This window comes from Balaenoptera ricei, chromosome 4 (assembly GCF_028023285.1).
Source record: "Balaenoptera ricei isolate mBalRic1 chromosome 4, mBalRic1.hap2, whole genome shotgun sequence".
Taxonomy (NCBI): Eukaryota; Metazoa; Chordata; class Mammalia; order Artiodactyla; family Balaenopteridae; genus Balaenoptera; species Balaenoptera ricei.
Genome location: NC_082642.1, coordinates 161,503,208 through 161,524,698, shown reverse-complemented (window position 1 = coordinate 161,524,698; position 21,491 = coordinate 161,503,208). Strand labels below are relative to the sequence as shown.

At 55.7% G+C, this 21,491-nt stretch overlaps 1 protein-coding gene across 3 annotated transcripts in view; it reads left to right on the top strand.

Moving 5' to 3' along the window:
• Positions 1-21,491, top strand: part of LSS (lanosterol synthase) — a 40,585-nt gene continuing 19,094 nt past the window's right edge. For 2 of the 3 annotated variants that reach the window (XR_009503041.1, XM_059921757.1), the window contains exons 1-17: positions 1-113; positions 580-748; positions 1,489-1,627; positions 3,689-3,797; positions 4,901-5,022; positions 6,411-6,507; positions 8,387-8,522; positions 8,800-8,908; positions 9,561-9,679; positions 10,986-11,083; positions 11,341-11,368; positions 13,029-13,085; positions 13,708-13,779; positions 14,024-14,074; positions 14,625-14,774; positions 15,180-15,276; positions 16,058-16,163. Coding sequence is in view for 2 of the 3 variants with exons in the window: in XM_059921757.1 (XP_059777740.1) it covers positions 100-113; positions 580-748; positions 1,489-1,627; positions 3,689-3,797; positions 4,901-5,022; positions 6,411-6,507; positions 8,387-8,522; positions 8,800-8,908; positions 9,561-9,679; positions 10,986-11,083; positions 11,341-11,368; positions 13,029-13,085; positions 13,708-13,779; positions 14,024-14,074; positions 14,625-14,774; positions 15,180-15,276; positions 16,058-16,163 (1,673 nt within the window). In the remaining variant the exon portion in view is untranslated. Of the gene's footprint in view, positions 114-579; positions 749-894; positions 961-1,243; positions 1,397-1,488; positions 1,628-3,688; positions 3,798-4,900; positions 5,023-6,410; positions 6,508-8,386; positions 8,523-8,799; positions 8,909-9,560; positions 9,680-10,985; positions 11,084-11,340; positions 11,369-13,028; positions 13,086-13,707; positions 13,780-14,023; positions 14,075-14,624; positions 14,775-15,179; positions 15,277-16,057; positions 16,164-21,491 lie in introns of those variants that run through there. The other variant, XM_059921758.1, reaches the window with a different exon arrangement.

Genomic DNA, 21,491 nt, shown 5'->3' with positions numbered 1-21,491 from the left:
ATCGCGTTCTCGGGTCTGCAGAGGCGAAGGCCTTCGCGGGCTGGTGGCTGCTCCGGTTGCGGGGCGCAGGCTGAGGGGAACCGGGAGCGCGCGGCGGTCATGACGGAGGGCACGTGAGTTCCCGCGCCCCTCGAGAAGGGAGGGCGCGGTCGGGGGCGCCGCGGAGGGGGTCTCACTGGGTCGGGGGCTTCCAGCGAGGCTGCTGCGCCGTCCGGCCTCGCCCGCGGTCTGTGGAGACCTGCGGCACCGGCCCTGGGGGCGGTGAGGGGCGGTGAGGGGCAGGCTCTCCTTCGGCGGTGTCGCCCGGGGACCTTCTGGGGCCGGGCCGAGGAGAGCCGGGTGGGGCTGGGGGTCGGGGTGGGGACTGGGACGTGGGCGGCGGTCCCTGTGGCATGTGTCTCCTCTCCCGGAGAAATAATGGCGCGGTGTTTAGGTGCAGAAGCGCGCCAAGAGGGTTTTTATTTTTCAAGGTAAGGGAAACAGTGGTCTGCTCGCGGGTCGCTGGGGTGAAACGGGCAGTTCGTTGCGCCTCTGGCCTCTGACCTGGCGAGCAGGTCACTTGAGCATGATCGCTTCCAGGTGTCTGCGCCGAAGAGGGGGACCCTATAAGACAGAGCCCGCCACCGACCTCAGCCGCTGGCGACTCAGCAATGAGAGGGGGAGGCAGACGTGGACATACTTCCAAGGAGAAGAAGACCCTGGCCGAGGGCAGTCTGGCCTGGAAGCTCACTTACTGGGCCTGGACACCGTAAGTGTTGATTCTGCTCGCCACGTGCGGGGTCTGGGACGCCACCAGACACCCGCCTGCCTCCCTTCTTAGCAGTGGGCACCGGGAGCCAGTAGGGAGCTTTAAACAGCTAGACGTGAAGGGCGTTTTCTTCTCTGGTACAACAGAAGGGATGTGTACTGGGCACCTGTGTCTCGTGTCGCCAAAGCTGGTTCCTGCCGGAGTTAATCGAGGTAAAGATGGAGCGTGAAGTGAGTGGGCCCCTTGGCTTCAATCCCTTTATCACTAAGCTGCGTGTAAGAAACTGCTCTAACTTCGTTTTTGTTCAGAAAAAGAAGTTTCTGATCTAGTGAGTTTCATAAGAGAAATTCAGTTAGTTAGAGAGTGTGACATAGAAATGGGGTCTCCCTGTCACTGCCGCCATCCCGTGGCCCCTGCCCGAGGGGGGCCTGAGTTCCAGGTCTGGGTGGGCATCAATGCCCCGCCCCACACACGTGGGCACCTGCTTCATTCAAGATGTCTTGGAGAAGCTGTGAAGAAATTTGCAAATGCGTGACTGGAACGCAGAACCACGAGGACGTGGAACCATTCATTTGCTAAGATTGGCAATGCTGTCATCAGAGTTTTAGGCCTTTGACTGAAACAGCTGAAACTTTGAAAGCAGTTCAGGTTTGTTACTTTGAACTGGTCTCGAAGTGCCAAGGGCTCCTCTGGCCTGGCTGCAGACCACTGAGCTCTCAACTCCTTTCTCTTCCTGGCAGAGGAGTCACTTCAAGGACTTGCCGAAAGCCGTCACAGCCCGTGCGGGGGCTCTCAATGGGATGACGTTCTACGCCGCCCTGCAGGCTGAGGACGGGCACTGGGCCGGTGATTACGGTGGCCCGCTCTTCCTCCTGCCAGGTAGGAGGGTGCTGTCGTGGCCTGCGGGCGAGGCCCCCTGGGGCATCCTTGGCGTCTTGGCTTGATCTGGTTCAGGCCTTGGGTGAACGTCTGAGGTGTGAATGAGTGGACAGGTGACACGCCGGGAGCTCACAGAGAAAAGGGCCGGGGAGGTTGCCCTGCGCCCTGTGCCTGAGTGGTCCAGCTCTTGTTGCCAGGGGATGGGAGCGAAGGCTCAGCAAGCTAGCGTTCTGAAAAAGGAAGCGGGGGGTGCTGTGGGGGCCGGGGGGGCTCTTGAGTCCCAGTGCAGAGCAGGGGCGTCAGTGGAGGGCCTAGCCTATGCCAAGGTGCAGAGGTGGGTAGGAATCTTTTAACTCCTGTGTAGGCAGCTTGTGTGTGTGAACTCACCTGAAGTGTTGGCCGGGAGAGCTCAGATGGGACCTGTAGGTGCGGGTTGGTGAGTTGTAGGAGGACCGCAGTTGGAGCCCCTGGGTGCTGAACTGCTTTGGCTAGACAAGTCTGTTTTGCATCCTGGGAATGTTTCTCTAAAGAAATGCTCAGCTTTGTAATCCGGAAAATTCCCTGAGTTTATGCAGAAGGACCTTTTCCTTTAGTGGGAGTCGCACTGGGAGTCCATCCAGCTCCCATCTCTGCTTTGACTCCAAGTCCTGCTGCCTGCTGGACTGTACAGCTTTGTATCTTCCTGACTAGGGACCCAGGGGCCTGATGCTTGGGGGCAGGGCTTTGGGCTTTCTTCCCTTGGTCGGACCTGGAGCCTGTTGAGACTTTTCCCAGGGATCTTCATGGGGAAGCAGTGACTGCACTGGCTTGCTCTGGCCCTGGGCAAGGTGGCAGGACTTCACCATGCCTTGGCTGACTCGTCTGTGATGTGGGGATCGTGGGGATCGGGTTTGGTCACATGTGCGTGGCACCAGGCACTCAGTGGTGATTGGTCATGGGGACACTGCATTGGTTTGTGCTTGCTGCTGTAGCTCTGGGCTCAGCCTGCTGCCCCACCTGCCCTCTGCAGGCTGTAGGTTGGGGCTTTCCTCTCTCCCTCTGGACTCTGGACAGGCCATCTTTCTCAGGTGGACACTGGCCTGTTTGGGGGTGCCATCTCAGGGTTCTTCCATGGCTGGCTGAAGTTTGACCGGTCTTTTTCTGCTTTAATTTGGCAAATGCTCCTGGAGGTCATGACTCTGTGTGGCCCGTGTGGCATTGAGCATCACTGTGGTGATTGATCCCTGACTCTGGGGTTGGACCTCCTGGGCTCCGGCCCCAGCCCCACCACTTAGGGGCTGTGCCTCAGTTTCTTTGCCTGTAAAATGGGGAAGACACCGGCTCTGCTTCCTGCCTTTGTGTTTCCCTGTCTTGACAGCATCATACCTGTTATGAAAGGAGATGGGCTTTTTTCTGTGAACCTCTATGGTGTCTCCATATCTATCTGCCTTTCCAGAGTGTGTCTGTGTGGGTGTGTCTACTGGGGCTTCTCATGCCTCTGGCCATAGTTGGGCATCCATTCCATGACACGTTGCTGCTGGGGCCTGCCTGAGACCCCGTGTGCTCGGTGCCATGGGCACGTGGCTGATGGAGCCTGGGCCCGGGGTAGGGTGGAGGGGCGGGGTGGGGGGCCTGTGAACACCATGCTCAGGAGGGCTAGGCTGGGAACAGAAGGTTCTTTGTGGGTAATATTTATTGTTGTCCATCTTGCAAAGTGATGTGTGCTATTAAAATTAATAAAACAGGAAAATGTAAATGTAAGCGAGTAAACTACCCCATCCAGGGATGATCCGTTGAGTGTTTTCTTTCCCAGTAGGCGTGTCAGTAGTGTGGGACCTTGGAGTGGCTGGGTGGGCTCTGCACGCCCCATGTGATACGTGTCACGTGTGCTGTTGCTGCTACTCCTGGGGCCCCAGTTCTAAAGTCCCTGATGGGGCCGGGAGTAATAGCCTTCCCAGGCTTGTTTCCACAGGAAGGAGACCCTAGCGGACAGCTGCCTGTTACCTGGGGTTCTCAGGAGGAATGGGGCCTGGGCTTAGCAGTGCTGAGTGCCTGCTGAGGAGTATCTTTTCTGCCGCACAGGCCTCCTGATCACGTGCTACGTGGCGCACATTCCTCTGCCGGCTGGATACAGAGAAGAGATTACACGGTACCTGCGGTCTGTGCAGCTTCCTGATGGCGGCTGGGGCCTGTGAGTCTGCCCAGCCCTGCGTCGCTGCGTGTGTATGCATGCACGTGCACACCTGTTCTTATGTGGGAGATGCACCTGTCAAGGGGTGGGGTGACTGTAGCTCTGGCCCTGGGTGGGCGGGGAGAGCCTGTCAGGAGGGAGATGGGCTGCAGGCTATGTGCAGGCTGGGTCCGGGTTTCCCTGGGGCTCTCAGAATGGGCCTGTTCACTTTCCGGGCCTTGGTTTTGCAGCTCGTGTTGTAATGAGTTTCATGACTGATTGAGAGACTCCTGAGACCCATATACCACAGTGAAAACCATTTGCTGTCATCACTAAGGCAGAAGAAAATTGTCCTTGACCCTGGGATGGCAGCAGAGAGAGGCAGGCCGGGCAGTTCTCCCCGCGTTTCAGCCTGCCTTTCTGTGGTGTCGCTCGCTCTGGGAGCAGGGCCCTGTCCCAAGGTGGTCAACTGCCTGCCCACCTGGCTGTGGGGCCCTGGTGCTTCTTGCCCTGCAACCAGGACGTGCGCCCCTCCTGGGCTGGCTAACTCCACACCACCAGCCTTCCTTACAGAACCCTAGGAGGACAGCTTAGCTCTGCTTGCCTCCTGGATGGGGTCGTGGGCATCTCGAGCTTGAGATCCCAGCTCTTTGCCGTCTGGGTCCTGGGACAGACCTGAGGTCTCACCAGTGCCTTCGCCTGCCCTGGCATGCTGTCGCTGGAGCTTGCTCTGTGGGCCGTAGTGATATAGGGTCTGTTGTGGGCCACTGCCTGGGGTCATGTTGATTCAGGCATGGGAAGTAAACAGACAGGGACGGGAAGTTTTGCTGTGCTCTGCAGCGTGCGGGATCTTAGTTCCCCCACTAGGGATCGAACTTGCGCCCCCTGCATTGGGAGCACGGAGTCTTAACCACTGGACCGCCAGGAAAGTCACTTGAGGGCAGTTTTGGAACTGCTCAGTTGTCATGGAGGTGCAGGAGCTCTTACTGGAGAATGGCTGTCCTGGATGTTTCTCGTGTTGTTATGTCATTCTTGATTTGCTGAGGAAATTTAACGGAAGCATTGCTTAATTTCTTACAAGTAATGGAAGACGTCATTTTCTCACCTGTCTCCTGCTCCTGTAGGCACATTGAGGACAAGTCCACGGTGTTTGGGACTGCGCTCAACTATGTGTCTTTGAGAATTCTGGGCGTGGGGCCTGACGATCCCGACCTGGTGCGAGCCCGGAATATTCTTCACAAGAAAGGTACACCCTGCATAGCACGTGCTACATAATAAAGAGTTCACGTTACCTCAGCATAATGAGTGCTCGAAAATGGGAAAGAGAAAGGTGCACCTGCACTTCACATACAGCAAAACACGTGAGCCAGGAAGGCGTCAAAGCAGGAGCAGGAGGAAACTGTCTAACCTTGCCAGTAAATTTTTAAAACACAAATTAAGGTTGCCGTATAATTCTGTTTGTTTCACAAATGGGCAAGGACTCAGGAACAACACGCTCGTGCGTTGCTTGTGGGAGTGTTCTTTCCCAGAGGGCAGCCTGGCCGCACGAGAGTGGCGGGAGCTGGTGGAGCTCTGCCTGCACCCTCCACCCTCGCTCTCCTGTGTGTCCTGTAGGGCTCCTGGGGTGACTCCTCTGCCCTTGCCCTGGGGAGGCCCTTCCTCTCCTGCTCCTCCGAGAGTATTCGCTGCTCCTCTGCAGAGCCCAGTGCGTCTCGCCCGCCTGCCCTCCGCTCACGGACACTCCCCAGGCTGCTCGCCCTCCGTGCTCTGTGCTCACACACAGCGGCTTCCCGTCAGCGCCTCGAAGCCCCTTCCCGCTTCAGGGCTCTGCACGTGCCGCTTTGTCTGCCTGGGCTGTCCCACCTGCCACCCAACCCCGCTGCCTCAGGGACTCTTGCTCACCCTTCGCCTGGCACCTTGCATGTCACTTCCTGACCTGACACGTTGGGTGACGCCTCTTGCTGCAATTTCTCACGAGCCTGCATTCTTCACACGTGTGTTGCTCTTGTAACGAATCCATCATCAGCTTCTGGGCTCACTAGTGTGAGGTCCCAAGGCTGATTTCTGGTTCCTTGTCTGGGAAGGAATGTCTTCAGGCCACGCTTCCCTAGTAGCTTTGTGGGTCTTTGCCTTCTGCACACCTGGATTCGGGGTGAGGCCTCCTTGTGAACCGTGTCCAGGATGGTTTTCCTGTGCTTGGGACCAGTGCTGCTGGGGGGGCTCCAACATGGGGCCACAAGCATCCCCACAGCCGCAGTCCAGATCCGTCTGCCGCGTGGGTGCAGTGCAGCGCGGGACGGCCAGGTGGACCCCAGGAGGGAGAAGGCCGAGCGTGCACAGTCAGCTCCCTCGTCACCTCCAGGCCCGTGGGGACCCGGGCTGCCGTGTGCACCTGGGCCTCTCACCTTCCCAGCTGCTCCTTCCTGGGGGCAGGGGCCAGGCGGGCTTGTTCTGGGGAAGACGTCGGTTCCACCCAGCAGCCCTGGTGTTGGGTGGTCCCGAGTGGTTCTGGAGCCTGCTTCTTACGACAGGGAGAGGATCCTTAGCAGGCCTGCCTTTTGAAGGGGACTCGATTCCTGAGGGTCTCATGTTCACAGTCAGAGGCAGGTGATGGGGCCTGTTCTCTCCCCACAGGTGGCGCTGTGTTCATCCCCTCCTGGGGGAAGTTCTGGTTGGCTGTCCTGAACGTGTACAGCTGGGAAGGCCTCAACACTCTGTTCCCAGAAATGTGGTACGCTTCCCCATCTACGGTCACCACTCTCTTAGCGAGTAGAGTGACGCCGCCCTGGGTCACTTGCTGCCTATTAGTCAGATGAGGGGCTGTCCGTTCAGTGGAGTGGGGTGGCGTTAGGCTCCTGGCAGAGCCCCTGCTTGGCTGAGTCCTACAGACTGTAGGAGAGGGTTCCCGCTTGGGCAGGAGGGAGGTGCCGTGGGGTTGGGCCATGTGGCAGGTGGCTGGGGTCCTGCCTGCTGGTTACAGAACCTCCGGTGTGGGGCGTGACGCGCTGCCTTTGTTGCGTAGATGCCTGTGACTGTGTCTCGTTTTGGACATTTTGAGCATCTATAGAAATAAAGAAGGTGACAGCCCATGCAGCCCTCCCCAGCCCAGTGTTGGGTGTGCCGTGCTGACAGTCCCCCTTGTCTTTTTCGCTAGTGAATGTTAAAGTTGATCCCAGACATTCTGTTTCCCCTGTGAACTCTTCAGTGTGTGTTTTTAAAAGATAAGAATTTTCTTTCAACAGAACTACGATATTGCTTAAAAACTCAGCAAAATCAACATTAATTCCATATTGTGTGATACTTATAAGCCAGAGATTTTAAACATTTTGTGAATATCTAATGAAATCTCTGGACATGTGTCCCGAATACATTCATATACATATAAGTACCCCAATCTCACCTTCAGGAGGTGAGGTCCCTGGAGCAGGGAGCTGTCAGGGAGGTTGGGGGGCCCTTGCGCTAGGGGACTTCGGTAGAGGAGAGGTGCGTGGTGAAGGGGCCAATCAGGAGATGACAGCAGGGGCCTGATGAAAGGGCCGACGGCCCAGCCTCACCCCGGCAGACCTGCCCAAGGCTGGCCACAATGGAAGGGGTGGGAAGTGGTCTGGGGCCATTCCAGCGTTCCTCACCGGTGGGCCTGCTGGCTGGACCTCTGACCTACCTGGTGTGTAGGGAGCCGCAGAGGAAGGCGCTGAGCAGGCGCTGGGAGGGGTGTGGTGTCAGAGGCGGCTGTGGGGGACTGCGTTGGCTGCATCCCCGCACCGCAGGGCCCAGGCCGTGGGTGCTGGGCCTCTTGGTAACTAGGGCACTGCTAGTCTTGGCGGAAGTTGTTTTGGAGGGCGTAGGTTGGAGTGTAAAGGGCAGGTGTGCAGGATGAGGGACCAGAGACCCTGAACCACTTCAGCTGCAGGAAAGCTGGAAATGTTACCCAAAATGTAGCAAACGCCCTTTAAGGTGAGTGGAGGAGCCCTCAAGAGAGTGAGGCCAGGGGTGGTGGGGCTGAGGACACCTGCCCAACCCTTACTCCTGGGAGCAGGGGAGGCGGGCTCACCTCCCCGTGGCCTCCACGTGGCCTCCCCTCTCACACGAGGACGGAGGCTGAAAGGGGCGGGTGGAGAAAACAGCCCAGGCGCGCTCCTGCCTGGGAGGCTGGCAGAGCTGTGCTCATGTCAGGCTGCGTATCTGGGTGAAGCACAGCAGAGGTAACGATCAAAGACACAGGCCCTGAGAAGATGTGGCAGTCCTGAAGGTTTTTAGGTAAACTTTTTATTTTGGAATAGTTTTCAATTTCCAGAAAAGTTGCAAAGATAGTCCAGAGCGTTTCTGTAGACCCCTCACTCAGTATCTCCGTGATTAACGTTCTTGTTGCTGTGGCGCGTTTGTCACAACTGGGAACCCGCAGGCAGTCCTCGCCGTTTAGGAGCCAAGTCTCCTGGCTCTAGGAGGCACCTGGTGAGCCAGGAGAAGTTGTCGGCTTCTGTGGACCGTGCCCCTCGGGAGCACGGCTGTGCCCACTTGGGCCGGAGACAGCCGTCCACCCTGTGTTCCGGCTTGAAAGGGCCCCGGGCTGCAGTGGTGGTGGGGGGCCTGCTGACACGCTGTCCCCCCAGGCTGTTTCCTGACTGGATGCCCGCGCACCCCTCCACCATCTGGTGCCACTGCCGGCAGGTGTACCTGCCTATGGCCTACTGCTACGGCACCCGGCTGAGCGCCGAGGAGGACCCGCTGGTCCAGAGCCTCCGCCAGGTGAGCCTGACCACGTACGCCCGCTCTCGGGGGGCCCACGGAGCCGAGAGCGCCACAGAGTGGAGCCCCCACCTCCTGTCCCTAAATGACTGCCGGGGGCTTGTGCAGTGGGGTGGGCTGCAGGACACCTGTGAGCAAGGGCCAGGCCCCAGTGCGTCCCCGGGAAGCAGCGCTGACGTGCGGCTCGGGGAGCAGGCTGCTCGTCGGGGCCCGCCCTCGGGCGGGCAGGCAGCGGAGGGGACGGGCAGGTCCGGGGCTGAGGCGCTGCCGCCCTCAGGAGCTCTACGTGGAGGACTACGGCCGCATCGACTGGCCGGCGCACAGGGACAGTGTGGCCCCCGATGAACTGTACACGCCGCACAGCTGGCTGCTCCACGTGGTGTACGGTGGGTGCCCCCAGGGGCTGGCTGGGCCCCCCGGGGGTCGGTCGACACCTAAAGTGACAGGGAAAGCGGAGGGACACGGCCCCACGATGAGTCCTGGCGTCGGGGTCCTGCGGGGACAACGGGGCCGGCCGTGCACACCTCGTGTCCAGCAGACCCGCCTGGGGCTCGGGCTCCTGGACAGAGGATTCGGAGCCCAGGGCCTTGAGGGGCCGGTGGTTCCTCCTCAATGGGAGAGAAGGGGCGGGACCCCACCAGGCCCAGTCCAAGCCCGTCTCCCGTGGGTCCTCCTGGCTGCTCAGAGCCGAGTGGCCTCCCCTTGGAGCCTGGCGGGTGCTGTGGGCGCAGGCGGCCACGTTCCCCCTCGTTCATTCGTTCGTTCCCTCACTGGTCCTGCAGACGGGCCCTGGGGTGGGAGCCGGGACCCGCCCTGTCAGCACTGGGAGGCAGCACGCTCTGCACGGCTATGGGGGCCGCAGGGCGGCACCAGGATGCCAGGGAGGGGGCTGCACCAGCAGGCAAGGAGAGTGGGTGAGGGGGGTGGCAAGGGGGGGCCCAGAGACTGGCCGCCGTGGGCCGACCGCCCTGGGGGGTCTGTGCTGGGGCCGGACTCCTCTCCGTGTCTGGTGCCCGTTGACGCCCCCCTCCCTCGCAGCGATCCTCAACCTGTACGAGCGCCACCACAGCGCCAGCCTGCGGCAGCGGGCCATCCAGAAGCTGTACGAGCACATCGCAGCCGACGACCGCTTCACCAAGTACCTCAGCATCGGCCCGGTCAGCGCCCCTCGCCCACTGGGTGTCTGGGCCTGGGGTGGGCGAGGACTGGGGGCGGGTTGCCCAGAGGCCTGTGTCTGTGGAGCTGGGAGTGGGGGTCTCCCTGGAGGTGCGGTCTCCCACTGGAGGCTGCCACACCTTTACGTGGGACGTGGGCCTCTGATCCCCCAGGACCCCTGTGCTTGGCCCGCCCTCCCGTCCCACCGCCTGGTGTGTCTGGAGCACTGCTTCTTGCGGCTGCCTCCTGAGGTCTTTCTGGCCGGTGGGGTGGGCTGCTTTTCCTCCCCTGGTCCTCTCCCCTTCCCCACCCCTAATAACCCACCATTTGCCTTTCTCCTATGGGGTTTGCAGGACCAGGGTGCTTCCGTTCCACTCCTGATTCCTGTTGAGGCTGGTGGCTCGAGACTCGCTTCTCGGAACCTCTGGGCTCCTGACCCTGCTCTGCCCCGTGGGGCCGTGAGCCCGTGAGCCCGGGTGGCCAGTGCAGGGTCGGGAGGCTGGCCCGCAGCCTTAGGGCACTGGGTGCAGGAGGCAGCGCTGTAGCGAGCCTCGGGCGGCCGTGACTGTGGCCGCCGTGCTGGGTCAGCCCACGGCTTCTCTGTGTGAGCCCAGTGGGCGCAGTGTCCGTGAGCCCCACGCGTGACCCTGCTCCCAGGTGTTTTCGAGGCCGGGTGGTACCCGGGGGACGTCAACTGCCACTGCCCCACCGAGGGGCCAGTTGTTTCCCTTTCAGCGCCAGGGGATTCTGCGTGGGCTCTGACCTAACGCTGCATAAAGCAAGTTAGAAATGCGCTGTAATCGACCTTGGCCTAGGAGGTCCCGGGCTGGGAGAGCTGGGCCTCTAGAACGTCTGCTCTGAGCAGTCAGGCCCTGCGCCGCTGGTCTCGCCTCCAAGTCGTTCCGTCTCTCCCGTGGCCCTCAGCCCTGTCCTCCGTCCCCTGAGTTACCTCAGGCAGCTCAGGACACACCACGACCCACGTGCCCGCTCGGGTCCCCGCCTTGCCCGTCACCCTCGTGGCGGTTCTGCTCACTAGCTGGCTGGGCTCCCGTCACCTCTATGGGTCACCCTGTCTTTTCCCTGCTGCCGTCCCCCTCCCTCCTTGGCACACGTGCCTTGGCCCATTCCCACCTTTCCCAGGGCAGGGCTGCAGCCTGGTAGCAGTGAGTGCTTGGGAAAGTGGTTAGAACAGAAGGCCTGGCCTGCAGCAAGGCCGTGCTGGGGCCTCGCCGGGGTAGGGCTGCGGCCCTCAAGCCCGGGAACCCCGGCAGGTGTGGAGCAGAGCCCTGACAGGGCTGTCTCCTCCAGATCTCGAAAACCATCAACATGCTTGCGTGCTGGCACAGGGAAGGGCCGGCCTCCTCTGCCTTCCAGGAGCACTTGTCCAGGATTCCCGATTACCTCTGGTGAGTGTGGTGGGGAGGGCGTGGCCCTTGGGAAGGGCGTGGCTGAGAGCCTGAAGGCCAACGTGTCCCATGCAGGGAATTCTGTGTTTGAGGGAGGCCTCTTCCCCTGGTGGGCCCTCCACACAGCTGGGTGGGGGGTGGGAGCTGTCCTCACGTGTCCCCTGCTGCATGGGTGCATTGCTCTTGGGACACGGGCTCTGGGCCCCTGACTTACGGCTCTGCCCTGTGCTCCCTGACCTGGGCTCTTCTCCTCGCAGGCTGGGCCTCGATGGCATGAAAGTGCAGGTAAGGGCTGTAGGGCCACAGCTGCTTGTTTCCTTGCAACCGTTCCTGCCTTTTGGGTTTGTTAAGATCCCAAGTCACTCCTCCCGACGTGTTCTGTCAGCGTGTGGTGAGTGGCTGCAGGTGCCCCTTGTCCCGCATCTGAGGGGCACCGCCGGGCACCTCCTGGGTGTGTGCTGTCTGGCAGGGATGCTGACAGGCCCTGGGGGGTGGTGGGAGAGCTGAGGGCCTGCAGCCTCACCATGGGAGCAGTCTGTACACCAAAGTCATTAAGAGCTGCAGCTCGGCAGGGGATGAGGGCCACGGTGGTTCTCAGACGCCAGCCCAACTGCTGCTGGACAGCTGATCTCACAGCTCGCCTGCTGGGTCTGGTTAGCGGGGTCAGGACAGCAGCAGGATGTGGTCAGAGCACAACCCGTGCCCTCTGCTGCCCCGAGCTGAGCATCCCAGAGGTACCCCCTTCAGAGTCCTGAGACGCACTCCCTGTGGCCCCTCTCCGCGTACACTGCACCTCTGTTTTGTACTGTTTGCTGATTTCCAGTGTCTGGATGTTGTAGATGCTGTTCCCCCAGCTTACGTCCTGTGCATGTCCCTGGGGGTGGGGCTCCTGGGTCACTGGGTAGCCTGGGCTGACCTGGTCCTATCCCGGCTGCAGGGGCCCTGGGGTCAGCGAGCCGGGAGCTGTAGGGCTTTTGTCTCCTGTCACGCAGTGTGCAAATGTGGTGCCTCCAGCAATGTCCTTGCGTCACACTGAACTCTGGGCCCTTTGGGATGAGTGCACGTGGGCCCAGCCCCGCCCAGTGCAGACCACCCCCCCAGGTGCCCTTGCCAAGCACACTTGAGCCCCACTTGCAGCTCCCTGGCCCCCACGCCGCCAATCTCGTGTGAAAAGATTCCTGAAACACGTGAAGTGCAGGAGGCTGACGAGCCCTCATGTGGCTCCCCACCCCCTTTGACACCTCCAGCCCTGGAGCTTGCAAGGGCTTCTGGTTCTGGCAAAACTGCCGTGCCGTCCCCACTGGGTTCACGGCAGCCCCCGGTGGGGTTTTGCTGTGTGTTCACTGGTATCAGGATTCAATCCGGGAGGCTGATCTTTGATGTCACCTTTGTCCTACAATCTCCCGGTGCCCTTCTCTCCTGGGTCATTTGTCCCTAGCGTGTCTACCTTCTGCCTGCTCTGCACCCCAGATTTTCTGCAAACTGGCGGTTAGGCCCTGAGGCTTGATCCGGTTCAGGTCTTTTTGGCCAGGCGCTGTGTGTGTTCTTCCCACACATTGTCCCGCCAGGCTGCAGTGTCTCGTGTCCCTTAGTGCCACCGATTGGTCTGGGCTCCGTGCCAGTGGGCAAGCAGTGGAGGCCATGGCGGTGCTCATCCAAATCCTGGAAGTGCTCTGAGGAGCCCTGTCCTGGCTGGTGGCCTGGTGAAGGCAGGTGGGGCTGCCTGACCCACGTCTCCTTGCAGGACCAGCCCCTCTCAGGGCCTCGTGGGCTTTAGGGGTACAGAGCCCAGAGCCCGGGGTGAGGAGTCGGCTGGGCTCCTACCTCTTTGTAGGAGCTGGTGGAAGCCCCTGCACCCTTCCTTGGCCCTCTAGGCACCCATCGGATCTGGGAAGTTGGGGTGGGGGTGGGAGGTGGCTGCTGTAATGCTGTCCCCTCTGCACAGGGTACCAATGGCTCGCAGATCTGGGACACCGCGTTCGCCATCCAGGCTCTGCTGGAGGTATGTGGCTCTGTCGCTCATTCTCCAGCCTCCGTCTGCCCTTCCCGTGTGTCCACCCCTGCAGCCAGCCAGACACGGCACCTGCCGGCCCTGACCCTTTGCTTACCTGGGCTCTGAGACAGTGGTCTTGCCTGGCAGCTCTAGGTGTGGGGCTGGCTTGAAGTCTTCAGGGGCAAGGAGCTTGTGAGGGCTGTTCCCGAGGTGACGAGGTGCTGGTGTCTTCTGTAAGGGGGAGCGGCTCCAGGCTCTTCTCAGTGCTCAAATTGCTCACTACGGATACTTTTGAGCACGTACTAGAGAGAAATAGGAGCGTGTTTTTATGCTGGTGGGAATGAGGTTGGCAGGATTTGGGGAGGAGTCTGGGCCACGTGGGGGCCTGCCTTAGATGGGCAGGGACCCCGTGGGCACAGGCTGGGGCTGGGGCTAGGGTGGTGTGGACCACCTCTTCTGCTGTCGCTCCACCGTGTCTTTCTGACTTGGCGGCAGAAACCTGAGCGCCCCGAGACTTGGGTGGGTTTGCTCCTGGTTCCCAGTGGTGGCCGGGTATCACCAGGGTCGTCCAGGGACCAGCCACGCGCGCAGGCATGTGCCGGCTAGCGGCTCACCCCCTCCTCTTTCCCAGGCGGGTGCACAACACAGGCCAGAGTTTTCGTCCTGCCTGCAGAAGGCACATGAGTATCTCCGGGTCTCGCAGGTGAGACCAGGCCTGGTCCGTGCCTCGCACAGGCGGGGTGCCCCTCCAGCCCAGGGCGTGCCCTGATTGTGGGTGGGGGCAGTGGGCCACGTGGGTGCTGCCTGGAGGGTTCCCACTGGCACTGGTGACCGAGAGGGCGGCGGCAATGGGTCCCCGCATGTCCTGCTGTGCTGGCCCCTCCCTGCCCGGTGTCTGCGTACTATGGTGGTGATGTGTTCCCTCCTGCCCCTCGGATGCTCACCAGGTCCCAGACAACCTCCCCGACTACCAGAAGTACTACCGCCAGATGAGCAAGGTACCGCGGCCAACCCTACGCGCCCCGGTTAGCTGGGCCTTGCCCTCAAGGAGGGCTCTCTCCTCGGCTTCCTGTTCTGATAGAGGCACAGTGTGGGGTTCCACCGATGTACCCAAGATATTCCTGACTGAAGAGTTGTGCATAAATGCAGTAGCTGAGCTATGTGGGCTTCACCCCACCACGTCACACACTGTGTGCACTCAGCAGCACGTGCAGGCATTAAATAAGCTGTCAGAACATGAATGACAGCGATGAGGGGAGGAGTGGGGAGGGCAGTTCTTGCAGCGCGTGGGGGCGTGAACGTGGCCATGGTGCGTTCTCACTGCGGGTTGCTTGTGCCCGTCCCGCAGTAGAGCCTGAAGGCGGTGACGGGCAGAGGCTGCAGTCCTTGTGCTGGAAGTTGGAGGCCGTCCACGTGTGTGTGGCTTGGGGCTGTGGCTGTGCCTCCGCTGTGGATGGGCCTCGGCTCTGTGCAGGCGTGCGAGGCGCCATGGCCTGGGGTGGCCAGGTGTGGGCTTGGCCTCCACCCTTACAGCCCCACACTTTCCAGGGCGGCTTCTCCTTCAGCACACTGGACTGTGGCTGGATTGTTGCCGACTGCACTGCTGAGGCCTTGAAGTCCCTCCTTCTCCTGCAGGAAAAGTGTCCCTTTGTCACTAAGCACGTCCCACGAGAGCGGCTCTTCGATGCTGTCGCTGTGGTGAGGCTGCTGGGTGTGGGACTCTGGTCGCACAGCCGAGGGCGCTGTGCACGTGGAGTCTTGGCCACCCCACCACAGACCCTCTTAGCACACCCAAGTTTTGTCCGGTTTTTACGATGGAGATCACATAGTTTGGTGGCGCACGTGTGCTTTATAAGTGGTAAGCATGCACGTGCCGGGGAGTGGTCCTGGGTGGTCACGGAGTACCTGGTTGATAAAGGTTGCAGCCCACTGTTCTGGGCGCCTGAGGGTCCTGGTTTAACATGAAAACCGGCTCCCTGTTTCCCATCCCTGCTCGTTGGTTCCTAGCCTTGGGGTGTTTCTAGAAAGCTGTGCCACAGCCTGTGGGCCCTTGCATGTGCTCAGCGCATGGGCGAATTCTCAGGATGTTCCCTCTGGTTTTAGTTGCTGAGCATGAGAAACCCCGATGGAGGGTTTGCCACCTACGAGACCAAGCGTGGGGGACACCTTCTGGAGCTTCTGAACCCCTCGGAGATCTTCGGTGAGTGGTCGGCCAGTTGCCACAGACTCAGGGGCCCCACGTGCCTGAGGCCGGATCTCCCGCCAGAGCCTGGAGCTCTTTCCCCTTGCGGAGGGCAGTGCCAACAAATGTTCTGGCAGATGCGGGCGGATGCTCTAAGGAGCCCCCAAGCACCAGAGCGTTCCATGCTTCTCGACTTCGCAGGGTGCGGTGACCCTGGTTGTGGATAGAAAAGCTGCAGTCTGCCTCTTGGAGGTGGGTGGGATTCACACCGGCTCTCTGGCCCAAGCCTGGGCCGGCTCCTGCTCTGTCGTCCATAGAGGCCGGCCTGTCTCCTGAGTGCTCCTCATGGAGCCCACAGCTCCTCACAGGGAGGTGACAGTGGGGACCCGCTCGCCTGTGTCCTCCTGCTGCGTCTGTGTGCGCCCCGTACCCTCCTTCCGGGTCTACATTTGTCGGGCTCCTGTAACTGGCAAATGTACTCCTGTGGAGGCCTTCTCAGGGTGGGGTGCAGCTCTGCTGTGTGTGCTTCTCTGTTACCCTCCCACTGGCCTGGCTGTCCTGCAGCACAGATGGGCCTCCGGGTCACCTGTGTAGGTGCCTCCCTCCCACCTGGTGGCCATGTCACCGGCTGGTCGCTGGTGACGCTTCCCCCTTTCCTTTGGAGGATGGTCAGGCTTGTGATGTGTTGTACAGGCTCTGCATTTTATGGCGTTCTCCTGTGTCACGGTTTGGCCTGAATTGCCAAATTGGGCAGCTGAGGTAAAGTTGACATTCCTCAAGCCTTCCTTTTCTTTCCCAGGGGACATCATGATTGACTACACATATGTGGAGTGCACCTCGGCTGTGATGCAGGCGCTGAAGCATTTCCACAAGCAGTTCCCAGACCACAGGGCCGGAGAGATCAGGTAAGGGCGGCCTTGGCACAGGGATGCTCAGTCACGCAGCATGGGTACCATCAACCTGGGGCCAAGAAATCAGACAACCTTGATGTCATTGAGAGCAAGCCATTTGCTCACTTGGGGTGCTCAGGCCGGGGGCCCATCTCAGACAGGGGGCTCTGGAATAAAGCTCATTTAAAAATGGAAGAGGTTTCAGATGCTCCTGAATCCTGCTGTAGGCCCTGTAGTATATCAAATGTGTGTATTGAGGGTCAGAGTAGCATAGTTATAACACAAAAATGAGTTAGTTTTTGCATCTTCTTAATAACATTAAAAGAAGACACATAAAGGTGTACCTAGGAGATACTGTGGGTTCAATTCCAGCCACTGCAAATGTCACAGTAATGTGAGTCACGTGAATTTTTCGTTTCCCAGGGCATATGAAAATTACGTTTACACTATATTGTCGTCTATTAAGTGTTCAATAGCATTATGTCTAAGAAAACGATGTACGTATCTTAATTAAAAATATTTTATTGCTAAAAAATATTAACCATCATCTGAGCCTTCAGCAAGTCAAATTCTTTTTGTAATAGTAACATCAAAGATTACTGATCACAGATCACCATAATAGATATAATAATAATGAAAAAGTTTGAAATACTGTGAGAATTACCAAAATGTGATAGAGACATGAAGTGAGCAAATGCTGTTGGAACAATGGCACTGATAGCCTTGCTCGATGCAGGGTTGCCAAAAACCTTCAGTTTGTAAAAAAAACACAGTGTCTGTGAAGTGCTGTAAAGCAAAGCACAATAGAATGAGATATGCCTGTACCCCCAGCTCCACTTGTGTCCAAATAATGGTAGTTTTTAAATAAACCTTTCCTGTTGAAGTCTGGCACGTGTTTAGAGAAGTACACAAACCATACATATAGCCCTTGGATTAATTATGAAGTGGACACACCCATGTGACCATGTCAGGCAAACACATTACCAGAAGCTCCCCTCCTGGTTCTCCTCTGCCCACTGTGATCCCAACGTGGAATCCCACGTCTGTCTCTCTCCACTGTCGAATGCAGATGCCACGCTTTGTTTATGCGTGTGCTTGTCATATATCCTTCAGGGCCTCTCAGTGGGTTATTATGAATCATCCTGCTGTGAACAATCTCAGACTTGTGTTTTGGGGCACAGAGGTTCCCATTTCTTGAGGATGTAGATGTGGACTTGCTGTGTTATGGGGCTTCTGTGCAGTTTTTGTAGATTTTCCTTCATCCTTGTATGATTCTGTTGTTTCATGGCTCTTGGTAAACCTGGTATAGGTTCAGCTTGGTCATGATGTGCTTTACTTTTTATATATTGTTGGATTCAATTTAATAAGTATTTTGTTTAGGATTTTGTCAAAGGTTCATAAATAGCTAAAAGTAAAGCCAGTGAATCATTAGTAAAAATTTATCATGCACACACCACAAAGTTTGCAAACCAGGAGTGCACAAACCAAAACATTGAATGAGGCTCAGGTATATATTGTTATAAAGAGCTTATATTGTGAGAAAGCAGTAACTGTTTATTCTTCACAGTGACTGGTTACAATATTAGAATTTTCAGTGATTACCTCGTATCAACCTTGGGAAGCAGTTCAAGTTTTCTTTATGATTTCCAGAGGTGTAAACAAGAAATGACCCAGGTCAAGTTAGTCTTGCAAAATAAGCTAAATTAGTCTTTGTTTGTATGATTAAACTGGTTTTGTCTGCTCAGGGAATTTTCGAGGCTGGGCTCTGTTTGTTTTTGATTTTAACAGTTCCCTCTTTTGGTCATTGTCTCAGCTGGCTGAGAGTATCACCAACCAGTGTAGTGTTATTCTCTCTCTCCACCGTTGGTGTAGTCAGGCTGAAGAGTCACATATTTGCTGTTTTCATTAGTTGAATTGACGGATTGGAGGGCCATGTAGTCACCATCTTCGTCATTCATGTGGTTATTGCAAATTTCATCCAGTTGTCTGATCCGATGGATACCATTTGGTATGTGAGTGGCTGCCGGTAGGCATTTAAAACTGTTGCGAAATTAATGTGATGACTATAAAAAGAACAATAATCAAGATTGAAAAATTTCCCAGAGCCCAAATTTAATCAATTAAATAAATCAAATGGGTTATAATCAGATTCGGGTATTACCTTTCTGAGTCAGTCTACAAAAACTTTAAAAGTTGTTTACGGAGGCGCACATGCTGTGTCAGCAATCACATGTCCTCAGTGTTCCTCAGGACAGGATGCACCTTGGGTGTTTACTTCAGGAGGCAGCATCGTAGTTGTCTTTCCACCTAAATTAGACCTCTATATGATCTGTGCAATCAGGTAATTCAATGAGAGGCATTTCTATGGAAACAAAAGAAAAACAATGGTAAATAATTCAAGCAAATTATAAATTCAGTTTCTGAGTTTGGAGAGCAGCTAGTTGAGATGATTTCTAGATGCTGGGTTCTAAGCATCTTCAGATGCAGTGAGGACAAGTGTGGCAATTAGACAGATTTTCCTGGTTTTCAGTGTGAATGTCTCTGGTGATCTTTCTGAGTGGCCACACAGCAACAGGCATGAGGATCGTCCTCACATGAGCTGTTGAAGTTTGTATCAAGTTGTCCAGCTTTTGCTTGCAGGGCTTCGGGAAAAGGGCAGTTTTAGTTTCATAGTGATTCAAAAATCAAAAGAGTGGAAGAAAATTGTAAATGTTAGTTTGGAGAGTTCTAGCCACATATTGGAGGAAATCAGAAGAATTCAGGATTCAGTCCAGTTTACACTTAGAAAACAAACTTAAAAGACAATTAATGGTACTAGAATCTGATGTACATAAAGGTGTATTATTGAAACATAATTTTTCTCTTTATAATCATCTCCATTTCTATCAAAGATAACCGAGTCTAGTTTCAATAAACTTGGCCTGATTATTTATATAAGTGCAGCAGGAATAGCGACTGACCATATAGGCTCTTTAAAATCTGTTTCGTTGGAACTTTTCATGAGGAATCTCATATTGGATCTTTAAAGTCTCTTTAGGCTAAGAGGCCAAGACAAGGACTTGTCCAGTTGTGTCCTGTTACAAGAACAGATTCTTACTTAACTTTTGCAAATATGTATTGTTATGAAAAATAAGAATATTTAATAGGAGTTTCAGAATTCTTGAGGGACCAGGTAGGGAGAAAAAGATAAATGTTTACTAAATTGCTGTAAGTTGTAGACAGCTTAAAAGAGGAGAAAAAGGGTCTTTTAATTTTGGAAAATAGAATGCTAAAGAATGAGCAGTTATCAGAAGCCTACATTCTAGAGTACTTGTGAGGGCCTTTTCCATGAATCTCTTTGAAGATGAAGCACTTTTGCAGGAACATTTTTGCAAAAGCATCAGAGTAAAATAATAACTGTTTGCAAATGACAAACAATAACTATTTGTAAATGAAAAGAGTTGGAATTATATCAGGGCATACCAGATTTTTGGGAATTTCATATGATTTCTGGAATATTTATTTTATTTACTTATTTTTCAATAAATTTATTTATTTGTTTATTTATTTATTTATTTATGGTTGTGTTGGGTCTTTGTTGCTGTGCACAGGCTTTCTCTAGTTGCGGCGAGCAGGGGCTACGCTTCATTGCAGTGTGCAGGCTTCTCATTGTGGTGGCTTCTCTTGTGGAGCACGGTCTCTAGGCACATGGGCTTCAGTAGTTGTGGCACGTGGGCTCCGTAGTTGTGGCTCATGGGCTCTAGAGTGCAGGCTCAGTAGTTGTGGCGCACGGGCTCAGTTGCTTTGCGGCATGTGGGATCTTCCCGGACCAGGGCTCGAATCCGTGTCCCCTGCATTGGCAGGCAGATTCTTAACCACTGCGCCACCAGGGAAGTCCTGGAATATTTATTAATAATTTCCACATAAATATTTCCTAAAAAAAGCTCAGCATCACTTCTTATTTGAAAATGCTTCCCATGAAATTTAACACATATGAAAAGTTACATACTTGTAAAAAAGCTTGTCTCTTTTAATAGAGAAGACTCAGTTTTCTTAAGTAATCAAAGACCCGATAAAGACAAATCATAGAATCTTAGTTTTCTAGACATATTGCATTAAAGGTAAAGAAAAACATTTGTTTACCCTTTCTTATTAAGAGCAGATCAATAATCTAAGAAAACTATCCTTTTAATAGAGAAAAGCAAATTCTAATTTAGTACCAGTGTAATTTTTTTTTTTTAATTTATATTTGGCTGCGTTGGGTCTTTGTTGCTGCGTGTGGGCTTTCTCTAGTTGCAGTGAGCAGGGGCTACTCGTCATTGCGGTGCGCGGGCTTCTCACTGTGGTGGCTTCTCTTGTTGTGGAGCATGAGCTCTAGGCACGCGGGCTTTGGTAGTTGTGGCACACGGGCTCAGTAGTTGTGGCTCACGGGCTCCAGAGCACAGGCTCAGTAGTTGTGGCGCACGGGCTTAGTTGCTCCGCGGCATGTGGGATCTTCCCGGACCAGGGCTCGAACCCATGTCCCCTGCATTGGCAGGCGGATTCTTAACCACCACTGAGCCACCAGGGAAGTCCCAGAACCAGTGTAATTTTGATATTAAAATTCTTCCTTGGGGCTTCCCTGGTGGCGCAGTGGTTAGGAATCCCCCTGCCAATGCAGGGAACACGGGTTCGAGCCCTGGTCTGGGAGGATCCCACATGCCGCGGAGCAGCTGGGCCCGTGCGCCACAGCTACTGAGGCTGCGCTCTAGAGCCTGTGCTCCGCAACGAGAGAGGCCACTGTGATGGGAAGACCGCGCACTGCGACAAGGTGTGGCCCCCTACCGCCGCAAGTAGAGAAAGCCCCTGCACAGCAACGAGGACCCAACACAGCCAAAAATAAATAAAAAAAAAAACAAGAACAAACAACAACAACAACAAAAAAATTCTTCCTTGTTTAAAAACTTGTATAAATCCATTCCAGTCTTAGTAACATGACTACACATAAAATTCCTTTCTCAAGATTCCTTTTCTATAAACATACAGCTTTTTATATCCATTCAGGTTTTGTCCTGTCTTTTTCCTTTCTTATTCTGGAACAATCATTTTACTTAGAAAAAAATTACTTTCTTTTTTTCCTTCAACAAAAATGCATCCTTATTCCTCATACCTTCTCTTTTTTAAAAATATTTATTTATTTATTTGGTTGCACTGGGTCTTAGTTGCAGCTCACTGGGTCCTTAGTTGCGGCAGGCAAGGTCCTTAGTTGTGGCATGCAAACTTCCAGTTGTGGCATGCATGTGAGATCTAGTTCCCTGACCAGGGATCGAACCCGGGCCCGCTGCATTGGGAGCATGGAGTCTTAGCCACTGCGCCACCAGGGAA